General features: G+C 32.4%; 1 protein-coding gene across 1 annotated transcript; it reads left to right on the forward strand.

Moving 5' to 3' along the window:
- The first annotated feature begins 7,305 nt into the window (after positions 1 to 7,305).
- Positions 7,306 to 17,704, forward strand: LOC132758965 (uncharacterized protein CXorf38-like). Its single transcript, XM_060750671.1, has 3 exons — positions 7,306 to 8,068; positions 16,289 to 16,447; positions 16,986 to 17,704. The coding sequence occupies exons 1-3, from the start codon at positions 7,490 to 7,492 to the stop codon at positions 17,337 to 17,339; spliced, it is 1,092 nt and encodes a 363-aa protein (XP_060606654.1). The 5' UTR covers positions 7,306 to 7,489; the 3' UTR covers positions 17,340 to 17,704.
- Positions 17,705 to 18,108: the final 404 nt, after the last annotated feature.

Consider the following 18,108-nt stretch of genomic DNA (forward strand, 5'->3'; position numbering starts at 1 on the left):
TGATAAGCCATGACTGACTGTTTAGCATCTGGGCTGTAACCATGAGATGGAATGATACCAATAGTTTCGTGATCCAGGAAAAGGCTCCAATAAAACAAGATTACAAGCTGATGCTATTGTAATGCATTTCTCAAATTGATCTATTCCATCATTGTCCGATGTTTGAGTGAGTAATTTTGAACAGCGTTCTAATTTTTAGACAGCATTTTCTAAGAATATCAACATCAGATTGTCAGTAACGTAATAGTTCTGTCTGCAGTGAAAAGTGTTTCTGCCGATTGCTACCGTACCATTCTCAAAACCTTTGACGTGATTCTGGTTTCAATCTGTCGGGGTTATAATACTTAATGTCAGGTAGATGGTTGAGTTCTACTGATTGATTTTCTGTCGTATTGAATGAATGTGGAAAGTACCCTTTTGCCAGTTCAGTTTCTCCAAAAGCTTAGGCATGTCTGCAAGGGCCATTGGAATAAAATTCAGAGAGTCAATGAATCTTATTTGAAAGATAGATACTACAATGGACATATATTTTGATCCTGTTGTGATCACCTCGGGCAGAATGGCGTTGTCATACAAGAATTTCATGACCGGATAACCATCATACCCTTTTAAATTATTGCAAAGAACTGTGGCACCTTTATTTTCAACCGTGAATAACCACTTACAGAATGACTCCGTGGTATTTAAACCTTAAAACACCCAATCATTGGGACCACATTTCGAACACTGAAGATGAAGTAACTTCAAGATGCATGCAAGTACTACAAACCCTGTGTGCTACACATAAATTTGCCCTATGTTCCATAGATCCGCACCAGGACTTTTTACAATTAACATATGTTAACCAGCAGCGCATTCAAGACGTTTATCTTGTGTGCATTCGAGATCAAAGAAAATGTATTTTGTCTGTTTTTCTCTCTTTTTGTCATTTTCTGCTAGAGTGTCATCATCTTCAACCGGTTGCATGTAGCATAAATGATTTTCACTAACAAAGACTTTGCATGTGTTGCAATACTTTTCACCACAGATATGGTCATGTTTATGTTTTAAACGATTTATAAGGTGGCTGCAATGTTTACATCTGTAATACAATTCGCAAGGTGATTTTCCCTTCTCCGTCTTCTTACTATACAGATCAAAACAAGCTTGATTTACAAATTTACAGTTGCAGGTTTCACAGAATTGCCAATCTTCAGACACATCTTCAAGAAGCTTACGGCAGTAATGACACGGGTTATTATACTTATGACGTTCTTTGTGATCGACTCCTTTTTTACACTTTTGGCAAAAAAAGTTTCTGTTAAAAAATCCTGTCATTGAAGTTATAACGTCATAATGATCATCATGATTGTAAATGTATATAGGTACAGCTCCCTCGTCCTTGGTAAATGATGGCGTTGAAGTGTGCTTTAGATACTTCGTGGATCTGATAGTTTAGCATGGACGCCTGGAATTTCTTCACCTCTTCTATTCCGCATTTACCAAGTTGCACGTTCGCTTTTTTGTGAAGTTCTATGGCCAAGTCTCGTTGTATGTAACGGCCTTTTGTATGGCTGTCCCATTGTGGGTGTTTTTCAACACGAATTATAGCTGTAGCTAGTGCTCTGCCACAGCAAAGTTCATCCTTATTCTTTATTTGTATTACTGTTGGTTTCATTCTGTATCCTGAGCCTTTAACGTTTGCAACATGAACCAGTTCTATACCAAATGTCTCAACAACAATCTGCTTATAAGACTGTAAAACTCGTTCGATCTCTGAGAGAAGTCTATCAACAGTAAGAGCTGATCTTTGCATAAATCTCAACACAATTGGATAGTCCATTTCTGGGTTATCCATGGACATCCTCACTAAATCATTGGCTGGAATATGTTCTGTAATACTTGTCAGAATGGACTGAAATATTACTTTCAGTGTTTTCAAAATATTTGGTAAATCTCTCACTTCCAAGTCCTTGATTTTAATGTTATAGTAAGACGCCTTGGTGTTGAACTTTTCAATTCGTCTTTAGTTTATTTTCTCAATGTTAAAGTATTCCGTGGCATTATCCTTTTGTGTTCTTTTTTGTCGTTTTCCTGAGCTATTATGATCATTATCCCCATGAGGTCTTTTAATTCCACCACCACTTTGATTTTCATGTTGTGAAAAATGTTCATCAAGCGCATCTTTCCTTGTAAACACTTTAAGACATTCTGGACAGTGGTGAGAATTTTCGTCGGCATGTTTCTTCATATGACGATCTAGTTCTGTTTTCTATTGAAAGTCTTCTTGCAGCTAGGGCATGTAAATTTTTGCCAATGACTTTCTTTTCTATGCTGAAGCAGCTGACTTAGCTAAGTGAAACTAGCTTCGCACTGTTCGCCGGTATAAGCCATTGAGATTGTTGTACGACTAAAATGATAATGAAAAATGCAGAATTAGTCTCGAGTTGAAAAAGAGATATATACACAGATATTATTTTTCTCTTAATTTTATTACAAAAAGTAAAATAAGATTATTAAGGTATCCTTCAGATATTTCAAATTTAATCCAGAACACACAGGAAAAAAACAGGCGAGACTTAGAAAAGCCAGACGATACTCAGAAAAAACCAGGCGAGACTAAGAAAGAGCCGGGCGAGACCAAGAAAATTACTTACTTAAATACGAATACAATCCAATTTCTTTGGTGCTAAGACTATAAACACTATACAAAATGACTAAAGAACCTCTCCGTTAGCTCACACGAAGAGAAATGAAGCACTAATGAATCTGATCATTATGATATAATCAAGCCATGTGATTGGTTGAGATCTGTGCAAACGATGGCATAGAATTGGTCAGAAAGAAATATAGTTATAAAACCAAGACAAAAAAGTTATTTGCCTCATTACGTGTTTGACTTTTGAACTGAGAGGATGGATTAAATACAGTGTCCAGAGTGTCATCAAGATTTTTCGAGAAGAGACAATATGTTACGACAAATGCATGAAAGAACCTGTCAAGCGTATCCTCCTCCTCCTCAGGGATCGCATTTGGGGGCACAGGGATGGCCCCCTCCTCCTCCTCAGGGATCGCATTTGGGTGCACAGGTAGCGCCTCCTCCTCCTCAAGGAGCTCAATTAGGAACGCTTCATCCTCCTCTTCAGGGAGCGCATTTGGGAGTGCTTCCTCCTACTCCTCAGGGAGCGCCCCCTCTACCACCACCACCGATGGTTGGAGTGACACCATCGTCAGCACAAGAGGGTGACAGGAAAGACTATTTTTCAACACCCATTTACCACGATGATTTCAGGTCCTACAGGTAATTGTTGTTTTCAATATAGAGAATAAACGTTGATCCTAATCAGACTTAGAAAATAGAGAAAGTATTAAAAACCCGTGGCAAAGAGAAAAACAAACAATATTTTGTAAAATGGAAATATTTCCCGCGAAAATTTAACAGCTGGATAAATGCTAGTGATTTAAATTAACGTTTTTAACTTTATGTGTAAAATAATTACTATTGGATGAAAGCTTCGGACCTAAAGCTACATTAAATAAATATGTAAAAATATTTTTGCCGTCGGCCTAAAAACCAAGCATTCTACAGATTCATTAACCTATTTAACAGTCTTGTTGTAAATCTCAACAAATATTGTTCATAAATAAAGATTTTAAACGGAAAACCCCACGGTAACACTAAAGTTCGTATACGAATTTTAACATGAAAATGAAGATTATAAAATCAGCTTGTGTATGCGCTACGGTGACAGTGGTATAGCTGCTATCCGGGACACAACAAATATGAGATTTTCTTGTTCAAACACATTTTAACCGTTTAAAGTCACGGTGCACTAGGCCTGAGGTTCAGTAAAAAGTAATCATCTCATAAAAAAAGATTAAATTTGTATGAAAACATCCGTTACAATGCGGAAATATACCGTTAAATTAGGACTGCTACTTATAGTCATGTTTGTTGATTTAACATTGATGTACGGATGATCTGAAGGCGGAGTTTCTCATGCAAACAGATATTGTACTTTCGATTTCGCAACAATGACGTTGTCCATTTTTTATGCTTATAAAACTCATTTTGGTTGTCTGGACACCAAAATAAGATCTGGAGTCGATATAAAACCCAATTTATTAATGAAATGTCGCTATTTCTGTTTTTATGAAATTTATTAAATGTAACTTTAAATTAACATTACTTTGTGTGTTTGTGAGTTTATGTGTAAAATATTTACTATCTAAAAAATTATTACTCTATTAACTGCATTTACATGTTATAACTTGTACCATGAAAAAGAGAAAAAAAAAAACGTTTGTAAATAAATGTAAATAAGTAAACACCGGCTTGTTTTGCTTAAACCATAACAACTTGTCGTCTGCTCTGTTAAATGCTCATAAATAACATTTAACTACTGTAGCGTTGTAAAAATTGTTAAACCGTATAGTTTAAAGACGTTTTCGGTAGTTTTCTGTGCGCATCGTTATGCGCTTCCAAGAAAGATAATCACGGAAAATTACTCTTCAAATGAAGGTCAAGTTGAATAGTATTCGGAGAAGTGTTTAAATTTCGGCTATAAGCAAACAATGAGTAAATAATACAGAATAGATATTTCTAAATGTTCAAAAGGAGATCGGTTCAAAAGAATAAGAGGTCGTTTAGACAACATCACATAAAGGATTTCTCCAAGCATTAGTAAGACGGCATTGATGATAATTCTGCGCGCGTTACCCCACCCACTTGTGGTATAGTGAAGAAAGTGCGTCGCGACTTGATTACTGGCAGACAACTGGGCAACGAAGTTTAAAATGATATATTTTAAAAGTGTTGAATAAAAAACAAAATTAATATCTAAGAAATGTTCCGAATTTCATTATTTTCTTTGTAAATTTCTGAATACTTGCTTACTGTTCGCGTATGTTAGTCGAGTGAAAAAAATAGTATGGCCCTAGATCGATATGTTTTAAAAAGATATTCAATATCAATTACTTAATATAACATCAAAGAAAAAGAAATTTTTATTACAACATGTTTTTGTTGTATATTTGACAATACATTTAGTATAACACTGATATTTCTTAAGAAAGCGTGGTAATTTTGACAGTTGGCATATGCGGTAACCATGGAAACTGCCCGTTTACAAAAAACTAACACGTCAACATATATATTTTATTTCTATTTTTGAATCCACCATAAATGTTACTTGAAATATCAATAATGTAGAAAATTCTATGAAAGAAATTTCTTGATAGCTTTATTTTTTTTTACATAATTCATGTTTATTTTTCTCATTTTTTGTTTAGTTAAAAAGCATGAAAACTCATTTTTTAAAGAAATATGTTCCAATATATCGTTTGTTTTATACAGAACCCTAAGATAAAGCAAGCTTTGTATAAAATTATGTTTATTGCGAGTGTAATAAGCTATTTTATACATTATTATAACACAGTTTGGCTATTTTGACAATTTTGAGATATACGGTTACCATGGAAACTGCCATTTTCAATCCAACACGCCAACACATGTTTTTCTTTTTATTTTTGAATTTGTTATTAAATTTTACACAACATACAAAAAATTAGAAAATCCTATGAAACACTTTTTTCAATATCTCTAATTATTCTCAGAATTCATGTTTATTTTTCTCATTTTTTGTTCGGTTGAGGAACATGGGAAACTCATTTTAAAAAAAAATATGTTCAGATTATCATTTGTTTCATACAGAATCATTAGATAAGGTTATCTTTGCATAAAACAATGCTCGTTGTGTGTTTTAAGCTATCTTATACATTTTCTATTCGTTATAACACAGCTAGGCTATTTTGACAGTTTTGAGATATACGGTTACCATGGAAACTGCCATTTTACAAGAAATCCAACACGTCAACATATATTTTTCTTTTTATTTTTAAATTCGTCATTAAATTTTTCTCATCATATAAAAAATTTAGAAAATTCTATGAAAGGATTAATTTTTCATAAAACTGTAGAAAATGTCTTTAAACGGACTATCGGCGGAAAAAAGGGGTCGTCTGCTGTATACAGTCATATCTTAACCTAAATAGAAAAATAAACTTGTGCAGCAGTGCATAAATGGCGGATAAATCACGCCGCGCTTGAATGGTTCCGATTTTTTCTCAAATAATGTGGTCTATCCTTCGGCCCTTGACTACTATAGTTCATGACAAGTATTTTTGGGTCAAGAGAAAAAAAATTATGCATATATTATTTGGTAAATTTTGTGATAATTTGTCAAAAACTTGCTGTCAGTCATAATAACCTGATCACATGACTAATTGGCTGTCGATTTGGGGCATACATGTTTTACAAACACATATTGTTTACATGTGCTTCTGCTTAGATAATACATGTTTATATTTGGCATGTAGTAAATAGCATCATGTAGTGGCATCTTTAAAATTCATTTGAATATCAAGCCATTTGAATTATTTATGCTGTAAAAATGTTCTCCTACTCCAGGGTCATACTTGTTAGATAATTTACATAGACAACTGGATTTAAAGATCTCCTTGTGTGAAAATACTATGCCATGAACTTACATACTAGTATTATGTTTTAATTACCTAGTTGACTTCTACAAACTTAATGAGAACAATTCTCCTTCGATTGATCATGGTCCACACCTCAGTGTCACCTATTTGCATACAGACCAATGTTTGTTTTTTAAATTTCGAAGCAACCAGTGCTTCCATGATGGGGAAAATATAGTACAAAATATCGAAAGAGGGGAAAGCTGAAATCAAACAACATCTGAGACATACTTTTAATCAAAATTTCCATTTTAAATTTCAGTTTTCTTATTAGGAGCTAAACATTAATTTTGTAATGTAACTTGTTATACTGCAGATTAAGAACTTTTACTGTGTAATGGGAAATATGCCTTAAGTTTTGGGTATCGCAGTTTTTGGCAGGGGGAAACAGACATTTCGTTAAGGCTGTATAAGGCTGTAAAATATGCTAAAAATCGCTGTAAATTGTATATAAGAAAACATTATACTTGAATCTTATTTCCTAAAACTGTATAGCCTTCAAGGTTGGCATGTTTCATTAAACTTCAGTGTGTGATATCAAATTTTACCTTGTATAAGATGATCTTTGATGATTGTGACCTAACAAATAATTACCTCTGCATTGACAATTATAACTTGTATCAATGGATCTCAGATGACTGATCAAGAATCATCTTTGTTCTGTTCAACTTTTTTAAATAGAGCGTTTTTATCAATTGTATTAATTAAACACTTTCTTTTTTATAAATGTTTATTTCAGAATTGTGTTTCTTACATAATATAGAGATATCACTCATTTCTAATTGTAGGTCATTAGTTTACAATGGGAGAAAATAACAAATCGATATGGTGATTTAAGACTGTAAAGAGACTATGGACCTTAATCCTTAAAAAAAGAATTCCAGTGCCTTAATGTTTAAGTCTGTCTTTCATTTATTATAACTGACATTAATATAAAGTTGTGATGGATTAGATTAAATAATTCATAGGCATGGCTTCAGTGTCTTTGTCAAAAAGACTGTCTAACTCGAGATACCAAAACTGGGTAAAGGCTAGTTTAGCAGTTTTGATAACAAAAGAAGGTATTGAACCTTTTGTTAAAGATGAACTTGAACAGTTCCAGCAGAAATGTTTAACAGATATATGTAACAATCAGGGTCTTCCATCTGGAACAATTTGTACAAATTGTTGCACAGAAAACGTAGTCAAGTGTCCTACAAAAAAAATTTGTAACTATAATAATAAGTCAAGAAAGTGCAGTTATCATAAAAATTCTGCAACTAGTTTTCTTCCTGCTGGTTGTCCGAACAAGATCTGTAACAATTTCCAAACTGAAATACAGAAGGAACATAGGTTCAATGGTCCATCCTACAAAAACACTGATGCTACTCAGTGGTGCATTAATTCCTGGGAGGTTGCTAAGTGCTTCATGCCCCCAGATGGTTATAAAGATGTTGTATCTGCATCAGAAACAGATTTTAATGGAGTCAACAGTGTCATCATCAACTGCAGATGTTTTCAGACAAAAGTTACAGATGATCTTAGTAAGAATGGAAACATTTTTGACAAGGTACTTACTTTATTATATTTGTCATCTTCTGTCATTTAGATCACCTTGCACAAACTTTGTTGTACGCTGGTAAAATGCTATTGAAGATATTAAGTATCAATCATAATTAATTATTAAATTTAAAGTTAAAATATTGAAATAAGTATAAATGGTCTTAACTTTGGAATAAATAGGCAGACCCGATTTATATTTTGACAACATAATCTTACATTCCAAGAAATCAGTGAAACATTTGTGCAGATGTGAATGCACGAAAAGGGTGCATTTATCCTCTATTGTATTGTATATTTAAGTGCACACAATTTCTTAGCTTATCAGAACCAAATGTTCAGGATGAATAATAAGTTTGGGAGGAGGTTAGGGGTTCTTGAGGAATCCGGTCTTCTTAATTTCTTTAAATTAATTATAAATTTAGTATGTATCATCCTTGTGACAGTTTTACCGAAGTTCTTTTTTCATAGGTAATTAAAGCAGTATATTAGTGTCATAGACAACGGATTCAGGCTCTTATTGTGCCATCATTCCTATAAGGTCTTGGAAAATAAATTAGAAAATCAGATTCCAAAAACATTTAGAAAACTTGATCAAATTTTAAATCTAATTACCGTTGTTGTTTTACTTAGATTTTATGATTTTGGTTTGTTTAAATCTGTCTGCATCTGTCATAAAATTACAGAATGTAAGAACTAGTGAAATCACGTCTACTTTTGCTAAATGTGTGAGGTGTTTTATAGTTTGTTGTAAGGCAATGTAGTTTTTCATTTGTTCCTATCTTTTTTCATTTTGAAAGTTTCTGTAAACTCCTTTTAGAATCATACTGTATTTAAAACATTATTGGCTTTAACTGGATAATCATTCAATTCTAGATCAATAGGTGGTGATTATCACAGACAATGACTTAATTTTACTGTTTTTTTAACTGATCAGTTTTAGTTGATAACACTTAACAACACTAATTTGCTTAATTTTGTATAAGAATGATTCTATGTACATGTTAGAATATCAATAATTATTACGTTTTCTTCAATTATCTAAATATCCAGATTTTTTTTATCTAAGAACTGGTCGTTTTTGGCTTATTACATAAACAAGTTAAATAAGTTTTGGGATTCGTTTTCCTATTTTTCATATCAGAATACAAAATTTAATGGCCCGGCCGTCAATGAATTATTATATAAAGTGTTCTTTTAAGGGTAAATGGCATAGCTGTTGGTAAGAATAAACAAACGAATCTATACACTCCTTGAACTTTTGCACAATGACCGTATAGGAGCTCAGTTACATATTCAATTATTAGACTTAGGCACTGCTTAGTTTAATTGCAAGTTACCTGCACTTGAAATTCACTAAAACCGGCAAACAGATTCTTATTCAAGGGAAAATTATAAAAACATGAGATCATTTACCCTGTTTTTTTGCTTTGAGTGATTTTTTTATATTATTTTGAGTAGAGTGACAAGATTTTTTTAAAGCTGCGAGGGATATAGAGATAGTCTCCGTCCGTCTGTCCTTCCGACCGTCCATCCTTCCGTTCGTCCTTAAGTCTGACATTTTGTCCGTAACATACCTCAAAAAGAATTTGAGGTATCAACTTGAAATTTCATAGGAGGATAGATCACATTGAGGAGTGCAGTGCACATGAATGATAACTCTACCCTCAGTGCATAATTCTTCAGCTATTGCCCTTTGTTTTTTTTTTAAACTTAATTTTTGCCCAGAGCATAACTTAAAAAGCCTTTGAAATATCAACATGAAACTTCATGGGTGGATAGATCTCACTCAGGAGGTGTGCAGATTACACCAATGATAACTCTACCCTTCATATTTTTTGAGTTATTGCCCTTTGTTGTTTTTTATACTTAATGTTTCACCTGAGTGAAGCATAACTCAAAAAGTCTTTAAAATGTCAACATGAAACTTCATAGGTGGATAGATCTTATTGAGGACGAATACTGTAAGCAAGAATGATAACTCTACCCATTATAATTTTGAGTTATTGCCCTTAGGTATTTTTCATACTTTTTGTCCTAAGCTTATCTCAAAAAGTGTTAGAGGTATCAATTTGAAACTAAATAGGTGGATAGATCATATTTGCAGTGAGTGCAGTGCACAAGAATGATAACTCTACCCTGCGTGATTTTTTAGTGATTGTCCTTTGTTATTTTTCAACTTTAATTTTTGTCCAGAGCATAACTCATAAAGCCTTTGAGATATAAACATGAAATTTCATGGTAGATAGATCTCACTCAGGAGGTGTGCAGTGCACAAGAATGATAACTCTACCCTTCATATTTTTTGAGTTATTGTCCTTTGTTATTTTTCATACAATAAGTTTTACCTGAGTGGAGCATCACTCAAAAAGTCTTTGAGATGTAAACATGAAACTTCATAGGTGGAAAGATCTTATTGAGAAGGAATGCTGTGCATAAGAATTATAATTCTACCCTTTGTAATTTTTGAGTTGTTGCCCTTTGTTATATTTCATACTTTTTCCGGAGCTTATCTCAAAAAGTGATAGAGGAAACAACTTGAAACTTATAGGTGGATAGATCTAATTGATGAGGAGTGCAGCACACAAAAATGATAACATACTCTGCATTATTTTTCAGTGTTAGCCCTTTGTTATTTTCAGCCATTAGTATGCACATAGGTTTCAAACATGAAATTACTTCAGCCACCAAAAGACCTCTTTAGATTGGATTATTCTGCTCTATTTCATATACATTCTTACAATGAGCAAACACATTTTGCCGGGGATGGCCATGCTAACATGGCTCTGGTTTCTTTTATCATGTTCTAAAACCATGTTTTTTTTAAAGATCTGAGACAGTTTTGATTATGAGCTGAACATATTTCAAAATGAATAATGAAGCGGTCGTTTCTAAACAGTTTCATAATTATACATGTATAAGGTTTGGCGGCCATTTTTAACTTTGGCAGCCATGCTCATATTTTAAAAGATTATCTTACTGCTGATATGTTTTTTTTTCAAATGTGTAATAATATGAATTGGTGCTATTTAACACTGGTCTAGTAACGACCCCTGGTGAAAAAATATAATACTCAAAAATGAAAAATATAGCGGCCATCTTGGATGTTGGCGGCAATTTTGGATTAACACAACCTGCAAACCGAGGCTAAGATACGATAAAATGTATATCATTATAAATTGGTGCTATTTCAACTATTTTGTATTGACTACTGCTAAAAAATCTAAATATTCTGAAAACTTTAATATGGCGGCCAGCTTGGATTTGGATGGCCATATTCGATTCTTACAACCTGCAGCCGAGAATTGAATATTAATAAATTTGTGCTATTCCATACTGTTCTGTAATGACAAATAAATTGTAAATTACGGCTGAAAAACTATAAAATAAAATGTATTTTGAAAATGTTGGATTCAAACAACCTATATCCGAGGCTTAAAGATAAATAAATATGTTATATGATAAATTGGTGCTATTTCAAATAGTTCTAGTAATGACAACAGCTGAAAAACTATAATATTCTAAAAATTTTAACGCGGCCATCTTGGATTTTGGCGGCCATATTTGAGTCGCAAAGCTTAAATGAAAAGTATTCTATCAACAAACAACTGTGCCAAGTTTCATACTTTCACAAGAGGTGCACAATTCGCCCTATTTTATTTTATTCGCAGATTTCTTGGACTATAATGGGTATTAAATAAAATAAGTATGTCACAAAATGACCTGGACAATCAAACTCAAATTAGGGATTTTTTTATATTCCTATAGTTTTTTTCCAGGATATTGATTTTGATTGACAAATTTAATTCAAACTAGGACATAACAATACTGACACAACCTGCTGAATATCTAAATTTTGATCTTGACATTAAAATGATATAACTGTTACGTGCCATGGTCAAAATCTGTGAATCTTTCTTCTTATTGCACTGCTTTTATCATGAATATTTGGACACGAGCACAGAACTGCATGTGGGACAACACTATCAAGTCAGAGATCAAAGAAAATTGTATTGCCACTTGTCCTGCAGAACAAGTGACTGCTAAATTTTAGTCCTACTTGCGGGAGGAAAAAGTGGCTTCTAAATTTTGTCAAGCAGGACGAGTGACCGCTAGATTATTTTTTCTTGTTCAGCAAAACAAGCGACGTATAAATTTTAGGCCTTCTTGTACTGCAGAAAAAGCGGCTTCTGATTTTTCATGAATTATTGCTATAATTGGCTGTAATTTAGTGATTAATCAGTGGATGATCTTCATACTTGGACAAAACAACATTTTGGACAAGGCCTTCTCAATGGATTAACTAACCTTGTCCTTGAGCTTTAAATGACCTTCATCGTCAAGGTCAAATAATAGATTTGTTTGTTATTATTTTGTCATCATTTTGTTATTCATGTATATATTTCATTCATAAGTGGACACAACACTTCTTGTGACCAAACGAACATAACATATTGAATAATTTAGATATGATCTTGACCATATAATGACTTAATTTTGCTTATAATATATTATTTTCTTTACTTTGTCATTTATTTATGGAAAGGATTCATACTTGGACAAAACATAAAGTGTGAATAAACAAACCTATTAAAATAAACTAGAACTCCGCGAGTCGGATGTGTCGCCTTGTGAACAATATAGTTTAAGAGAAATGGCCAGGACAAAAATGAAATTTGAAAATCAACAAAGGGCAATAACTCAAAAAATAAGAAATGCAGATCAGCAATTTCTGTGCACTGCACTTCTTATCAATAAGATCTATCATCCTATTAAGTTCAAAGTCTAAAGCTTTTATAATTAATAAGAAATGGCCTGGACAAAAATTAAGTATGAAAATTAACAAAGGGCAATAACTCAAAAAATAAGAAATGCACAGTACCAGTTCTTGGGCACTGCAATTTTTCTTAATGAGATCTATCATCCTTTAAAGTTTTATGTCCATATCTTTTATAATTTATGACAAATGGCCTGGACAAAAATAAAACTTAAAAATTAACAAAGGGCAATAACTCAAAAAATAAGAAATGCAGAGTACCAGTTCTTGTGCACTGCACTTCTTCCTAATGAGATCTATCATCCTATGAAGTTTCAAGTCCATAGCTTTTATACTTTAGGAGAAATTGCCTCGACAAAAATAAAGTATGAAAATTAACAAAGGGCAATAACTCAAAAAATAAGAAAATTCAGAGTACCAGTTCTTGTGCACTGCACTTTGGGTTATTATAAGAAGCATGCATACCAAGTTTGAAGTCAATCCGACTTTTAATGACTGACTTATGCTCCGGACAAGCTTTAGGGGACGCCGACAACGACGCCGACGACGACAACGACGCCGACACCGCCGACAAAAGTAACCCCCTATATGTCGCCTTTTTCAAGGCGACACAAAAAAGGAAACATTTACTTTTTTCTTTGATTTTGTATTAATATATTTGTTTGAATTAATTCTTCGTTTGCTTTTAGAAAAAAAGTAAAATAAGTCGACCATGGTCCGAAACACACATACATTGTTAAATTGAGGGATTGGTAGAATACATGACATAACTGTTTACTTAAATTTTGAAAGGCAATTTGTTGTGAATACATTGCAAGTCCCAGTTGGCAAAGTCAAGTCACATGGTCAAATACACAGGGTCAATGTTAAGCATTGTCATGATTATAGGTGTTTATAACAATTCCGGTATATTTGTTTCGAATATGCTCGAATCCGTTGTCTAGTTAGAGTATAAACAATCCACATTAATTAATGCTACTGATAAATACAGTGACATAGCTTAACATATAGTCACTGGGAACCAGTGTGAGGGTGGTGGGCCAGAATACAGAATAGAATAATTAAGCATGACTTTAAGAGGATCTGTGTTTCCCTCAATTAAGGTGTGGAATGCCTAATGCAGTTTCTCCTTTCAGAAAAGTATTCATTTTCATTTAGAAGACAGACTTCCGATATGGCTTTGGGGCTCAAATCCCAGTAGATGCAATGTTTTTTTTTATCAAATTTTCTTTTTTCTTCTTTTTATTTTGTTAAATTATTATTTTTTTCTTTATTTATATATAAAATTTGTAATTAAAAAAATTGAAGTTTTATGTTTAATTTTTACTGTGAAATGTGTGAAATCGGATAGCATAACGCATTAAAATGATGATAATTTTAAATCAGCATTATATTTTGCAAAATTTTAAGAATAGTTTCCCGATAATTGTTATTAAAATATATTTTGATCCCTCGATTAAATTTGACAAAATCTAACGGGTTTTCTCAGACCATCCTCTGCTTATTTGATGTCAAATGACAGGCACCTGTCTCAATAAACAAAAGATATCTTTTCATATACATTTTATATTGATTTATTTAAAGTATTTAAAGTTATTAAAAACTATAGTTCTTTATTATCACTTTTCAAGAATGAAATAAGTGAAACCTTTCTACAGATAATAAAAACACAATTGTTTTTGTTATATAAAACCGATACAAAAATTGAACATTAATTCTCAATATTTTTCAAACAAAAAGGTAAATTGTTTTCTTTCCTCTTTTTTTTTTGGGGGGGGGGGGGTAAAATTTAATAATATAAAGTTTTAAACGCATTTTAAAGAATGTGTCAATGATACGTCTAATACCTCAAATGTTTTTTTTTTGTGTGAGACCTGAAATTAAAATAAACTATTTGGTTTTGACAATTTATAATCTTGCTAGGCCCACTTTAGCGTTATTCAGGCGCAGGTTAACATCTGAAACGGACAGTGTTATGAACCATCAATACTTTTAAATCAGCTTTGATAGCTGCTTCTCATATTTTCTAATTATTTATTCAGCTTATAATTTCCAATTCTCAGCAGAAAGGGGACTGGGGTTGGATCTTAATCATAAGTCAAGGAACACATTCATGTATCTGTTGCTGAGATAAGGAAAAATGTGTGTTCATATAGTCATGTTTTCCGGAGACATCTTTTTCTTAAAAAAATAGAAGTGACGAAATTTGTCTTGCATTATATACTCTTAACAATTTTTATAAGTGAGCATGTATAAATATTGTATAATGTGAGTCAATATCTATCTATCTATCTCTGGATACTGCCAACCCCTCTTACGAGTGTTAAAGGCAGGAATTTAGTGCACGTCGGATTGTTAGTAAAAGGTGAAAAGAAAAGCTAAAAAAGAAAAGTCCAAACATTGACATGCTTGGAAGGCGAGACTAAAAATGTATTCTAGTCATGGTTAAAATGTTAATAGTGAAACAAGATGATAAGAGATAAAGTAGTTTAAAAACACTTGGAGTAAGACTGTTACTGCAAACCCACGACTGCCTGTTTGAACTGACTTAGGTTGGGCAGGGTGGCAATGTTACTAGAAAGTTTATTATATAGTATAATGATATGAGGGAAGAAAGAGTACTTATAGTATTGACCATTTCATGCTCGAATTTTCAATATACACAGTTTAGAGATTGTCATGATATTCCATTTATTAAAATTCATAACAAACACAAATTTAACACATGTACGCAATAAATGTGATTGTGCGTAAAAGGTAAATGTCGCAAAATGATTACATTTGGATCTCTAATCAAAATAAACGTACGTTTATGTTGACTTTGATAACAACATGGTACTTTGATTTGTCGTTGTACATTAAATTATTTGGGTGGATTTTAGTCTTCAGAAATATTGGCAAGATACGGGGTGATGGTCCGTTGCATTCGACAAGGAAGTTCAGGAAGACTGTTGACGTTATCTATGTTATATTTAACTGCAATCTCATTTCCGATCATAACCAATGAGATGAGCTTCAAATTTTATCAATGTCTAAATAACAACATAGGATTGCAGTTTCTACAGGATGTCTTACCAGCACACGTCCAGAACACTAACAATCTTTTGAAGATGTATAAACAACATTTAATTTAACTTAATGGAATATCACCTTATCTCTTGACTTTAATGTGATAGAAGCTATAAGGCTATACGAAATCGTGATAGAAGCTTTACGGGAAAAAAATAACCGCCTTATGTGCAAAGAAGTTTGGTACAGTTCCACAAGCCATCGCTTACTGATATGCGAAAAATGTTAATTTAAATGAAACATCTATTTTTCGACAGTAGCATGAAACGCACTGACACATTTATTGGGCATATTTATCAAATTTGTGTTCCTTATGATATTTAATAAATGGTAATATCATATCACCTTATATATGACCGGTATGTTCCTATTCTATAATCACAGGCTAGAAAGATTGGTAGAGATGTTCGGCACTCATCTAAGTTGGAAGTGGAGGATAAAGATCTAAAGCAATATTTCATTGACCTTCATAACCTTCTATCAGATACTGGACACTTGAAAACCAATAAATATGCAAAGTCAGCACGGGAAAAATTATCTGAGGTTTGTAATACTTACTTAGTAACATAGATCAATTTGAAACTACTATCAGTACAAAGCGTATCTAGTTTTGTACATTTTCGTGAATGTATCACTTTTTTTACATTTTATTTATGATAAAATACACGCACAAGCACTTTGTGATTGAAAGTTGATTTATATTAGGAAAGTCTGATAATAACTGGCAAAATAGTAATGTTACTTTAACCGGCATATGCAAATAAACATGCCCGTTAGATATGAAACATGAACAAAATGTTAACATCTGACCTAAGTTTAGAAAAGCTAAAGGTCACGTTACAATTATGATTCATATATTTATAATTAAATAGTTTTTAAAACTTTGTCATGATAAATATGCTTTGTCATTGAAAGTAAATTTACTTCGAAAATGTTTGAAAGGAGTTACAGAAATTCTCAGCATTGTCATCAACAGTCTACATTTGAGAGTAAATTGTCTTAAAATGCTTAATCATGATAAATGCTACATGTGGATGAATTCTAACTGTCAAATAAGAATAATGTTGTTAATTAACTTCAGTTAAAGGATGATAAATTACTTATTGGTAAAGATGATGTGCGGAAAGTGCTTGATGATGTTGCAAAGGTAGCACATGACAAGATTAAGACACGAGAAGAAAACATAAAAAATGAGCTTATAGAAGCCACTCGGAAATCTTTAGCAACATTGGAAAGTAAAGAAAAAGTAACATTAGATGAACTTGATAATGCATTAAAATTTGCTATTTGTGTATTGGAGAATCAAACAAAAGTTTTTCTTAAAAGAATAAGCGCGGAAGCTGATAGAAAAGTGAAAAAAATTAAAAATGAATTTAAAAGTAGTGAAAGTTTGAAACATCAACAAATAAACACAAAAAAGAAGAAGAATATATAGCAACAAAAAAGAGTGAGTATAAACATTTATTTTACACCTTACAAAGGTAAATATACATGTATAACCAATTTGTCGTTACACTGTTTTAACAATATAAAATGTAAAACATAATTGGATCTGCTCTTTTTAGCCTCATCTTTACAAGTCAAAAATCAACTCAACAGTGCTTTCTATATAGCCTCGTTTTGTTTTTTGTTTTCAGTTTGCATGTCATAAACAAATCCATTTTGTACTCTAAGTTTAGAAAAGTCGTCTGTTTTACAATTAGAGACAATTATTGAAATTATGTGTTGTGGTGTTATCAGCTTCATTCACCTACCTTAATAAAGTCAATAAATAGGATGTGATGAATGCATTTATAAGTGAGCTGGTCGGATGGCCTGTCAGTTTTATGGTTTAATGCATGATATCTATTTAATGAAGCAGTAGATTGTTCTGTTATTTTAAACACATGCATCAAAATAAAAATTTGGTAAATTTTGAATTTTGCTGCAGATCATTATTTTTTGACATAGTAAGGCTATGAAACTCTAGTTTACATTTATTAAACAAACACACTAGATTTTGAGTGTTTCCTTTAATTAAATGGGTGTGTTTTTTCCAAAATCAGGGAGGGGAAATTCAATGGTTATTAAATGGTTAATTGCAATTCTAATTATTTACTGCAAAACATTAGTTGGATTCTACTACGGCACAAACAATATAAGTTTTATTTTACAGGTGTTTTCTTGTTCAAACTAATTCAGTTGTGTACTTAACAATGTACAAT

This window comes from Ruditapes philippinarum, unplaced genomic scaffold (assembly GCF_026571515.1).
Source record: "Ruditapes philippinarum isolate M1 unplaced genomic scaffold, ASM2657151v2 ctg5748_1_1_1_1, whole genome shotgun sequence".
Classification (NCBI taxonomy): Eukaryota; Metazoa; Mollusca; class Bivalvia; order Venerida; family Veneridae; genus Ruditapes; species Ruditapes philippinarum.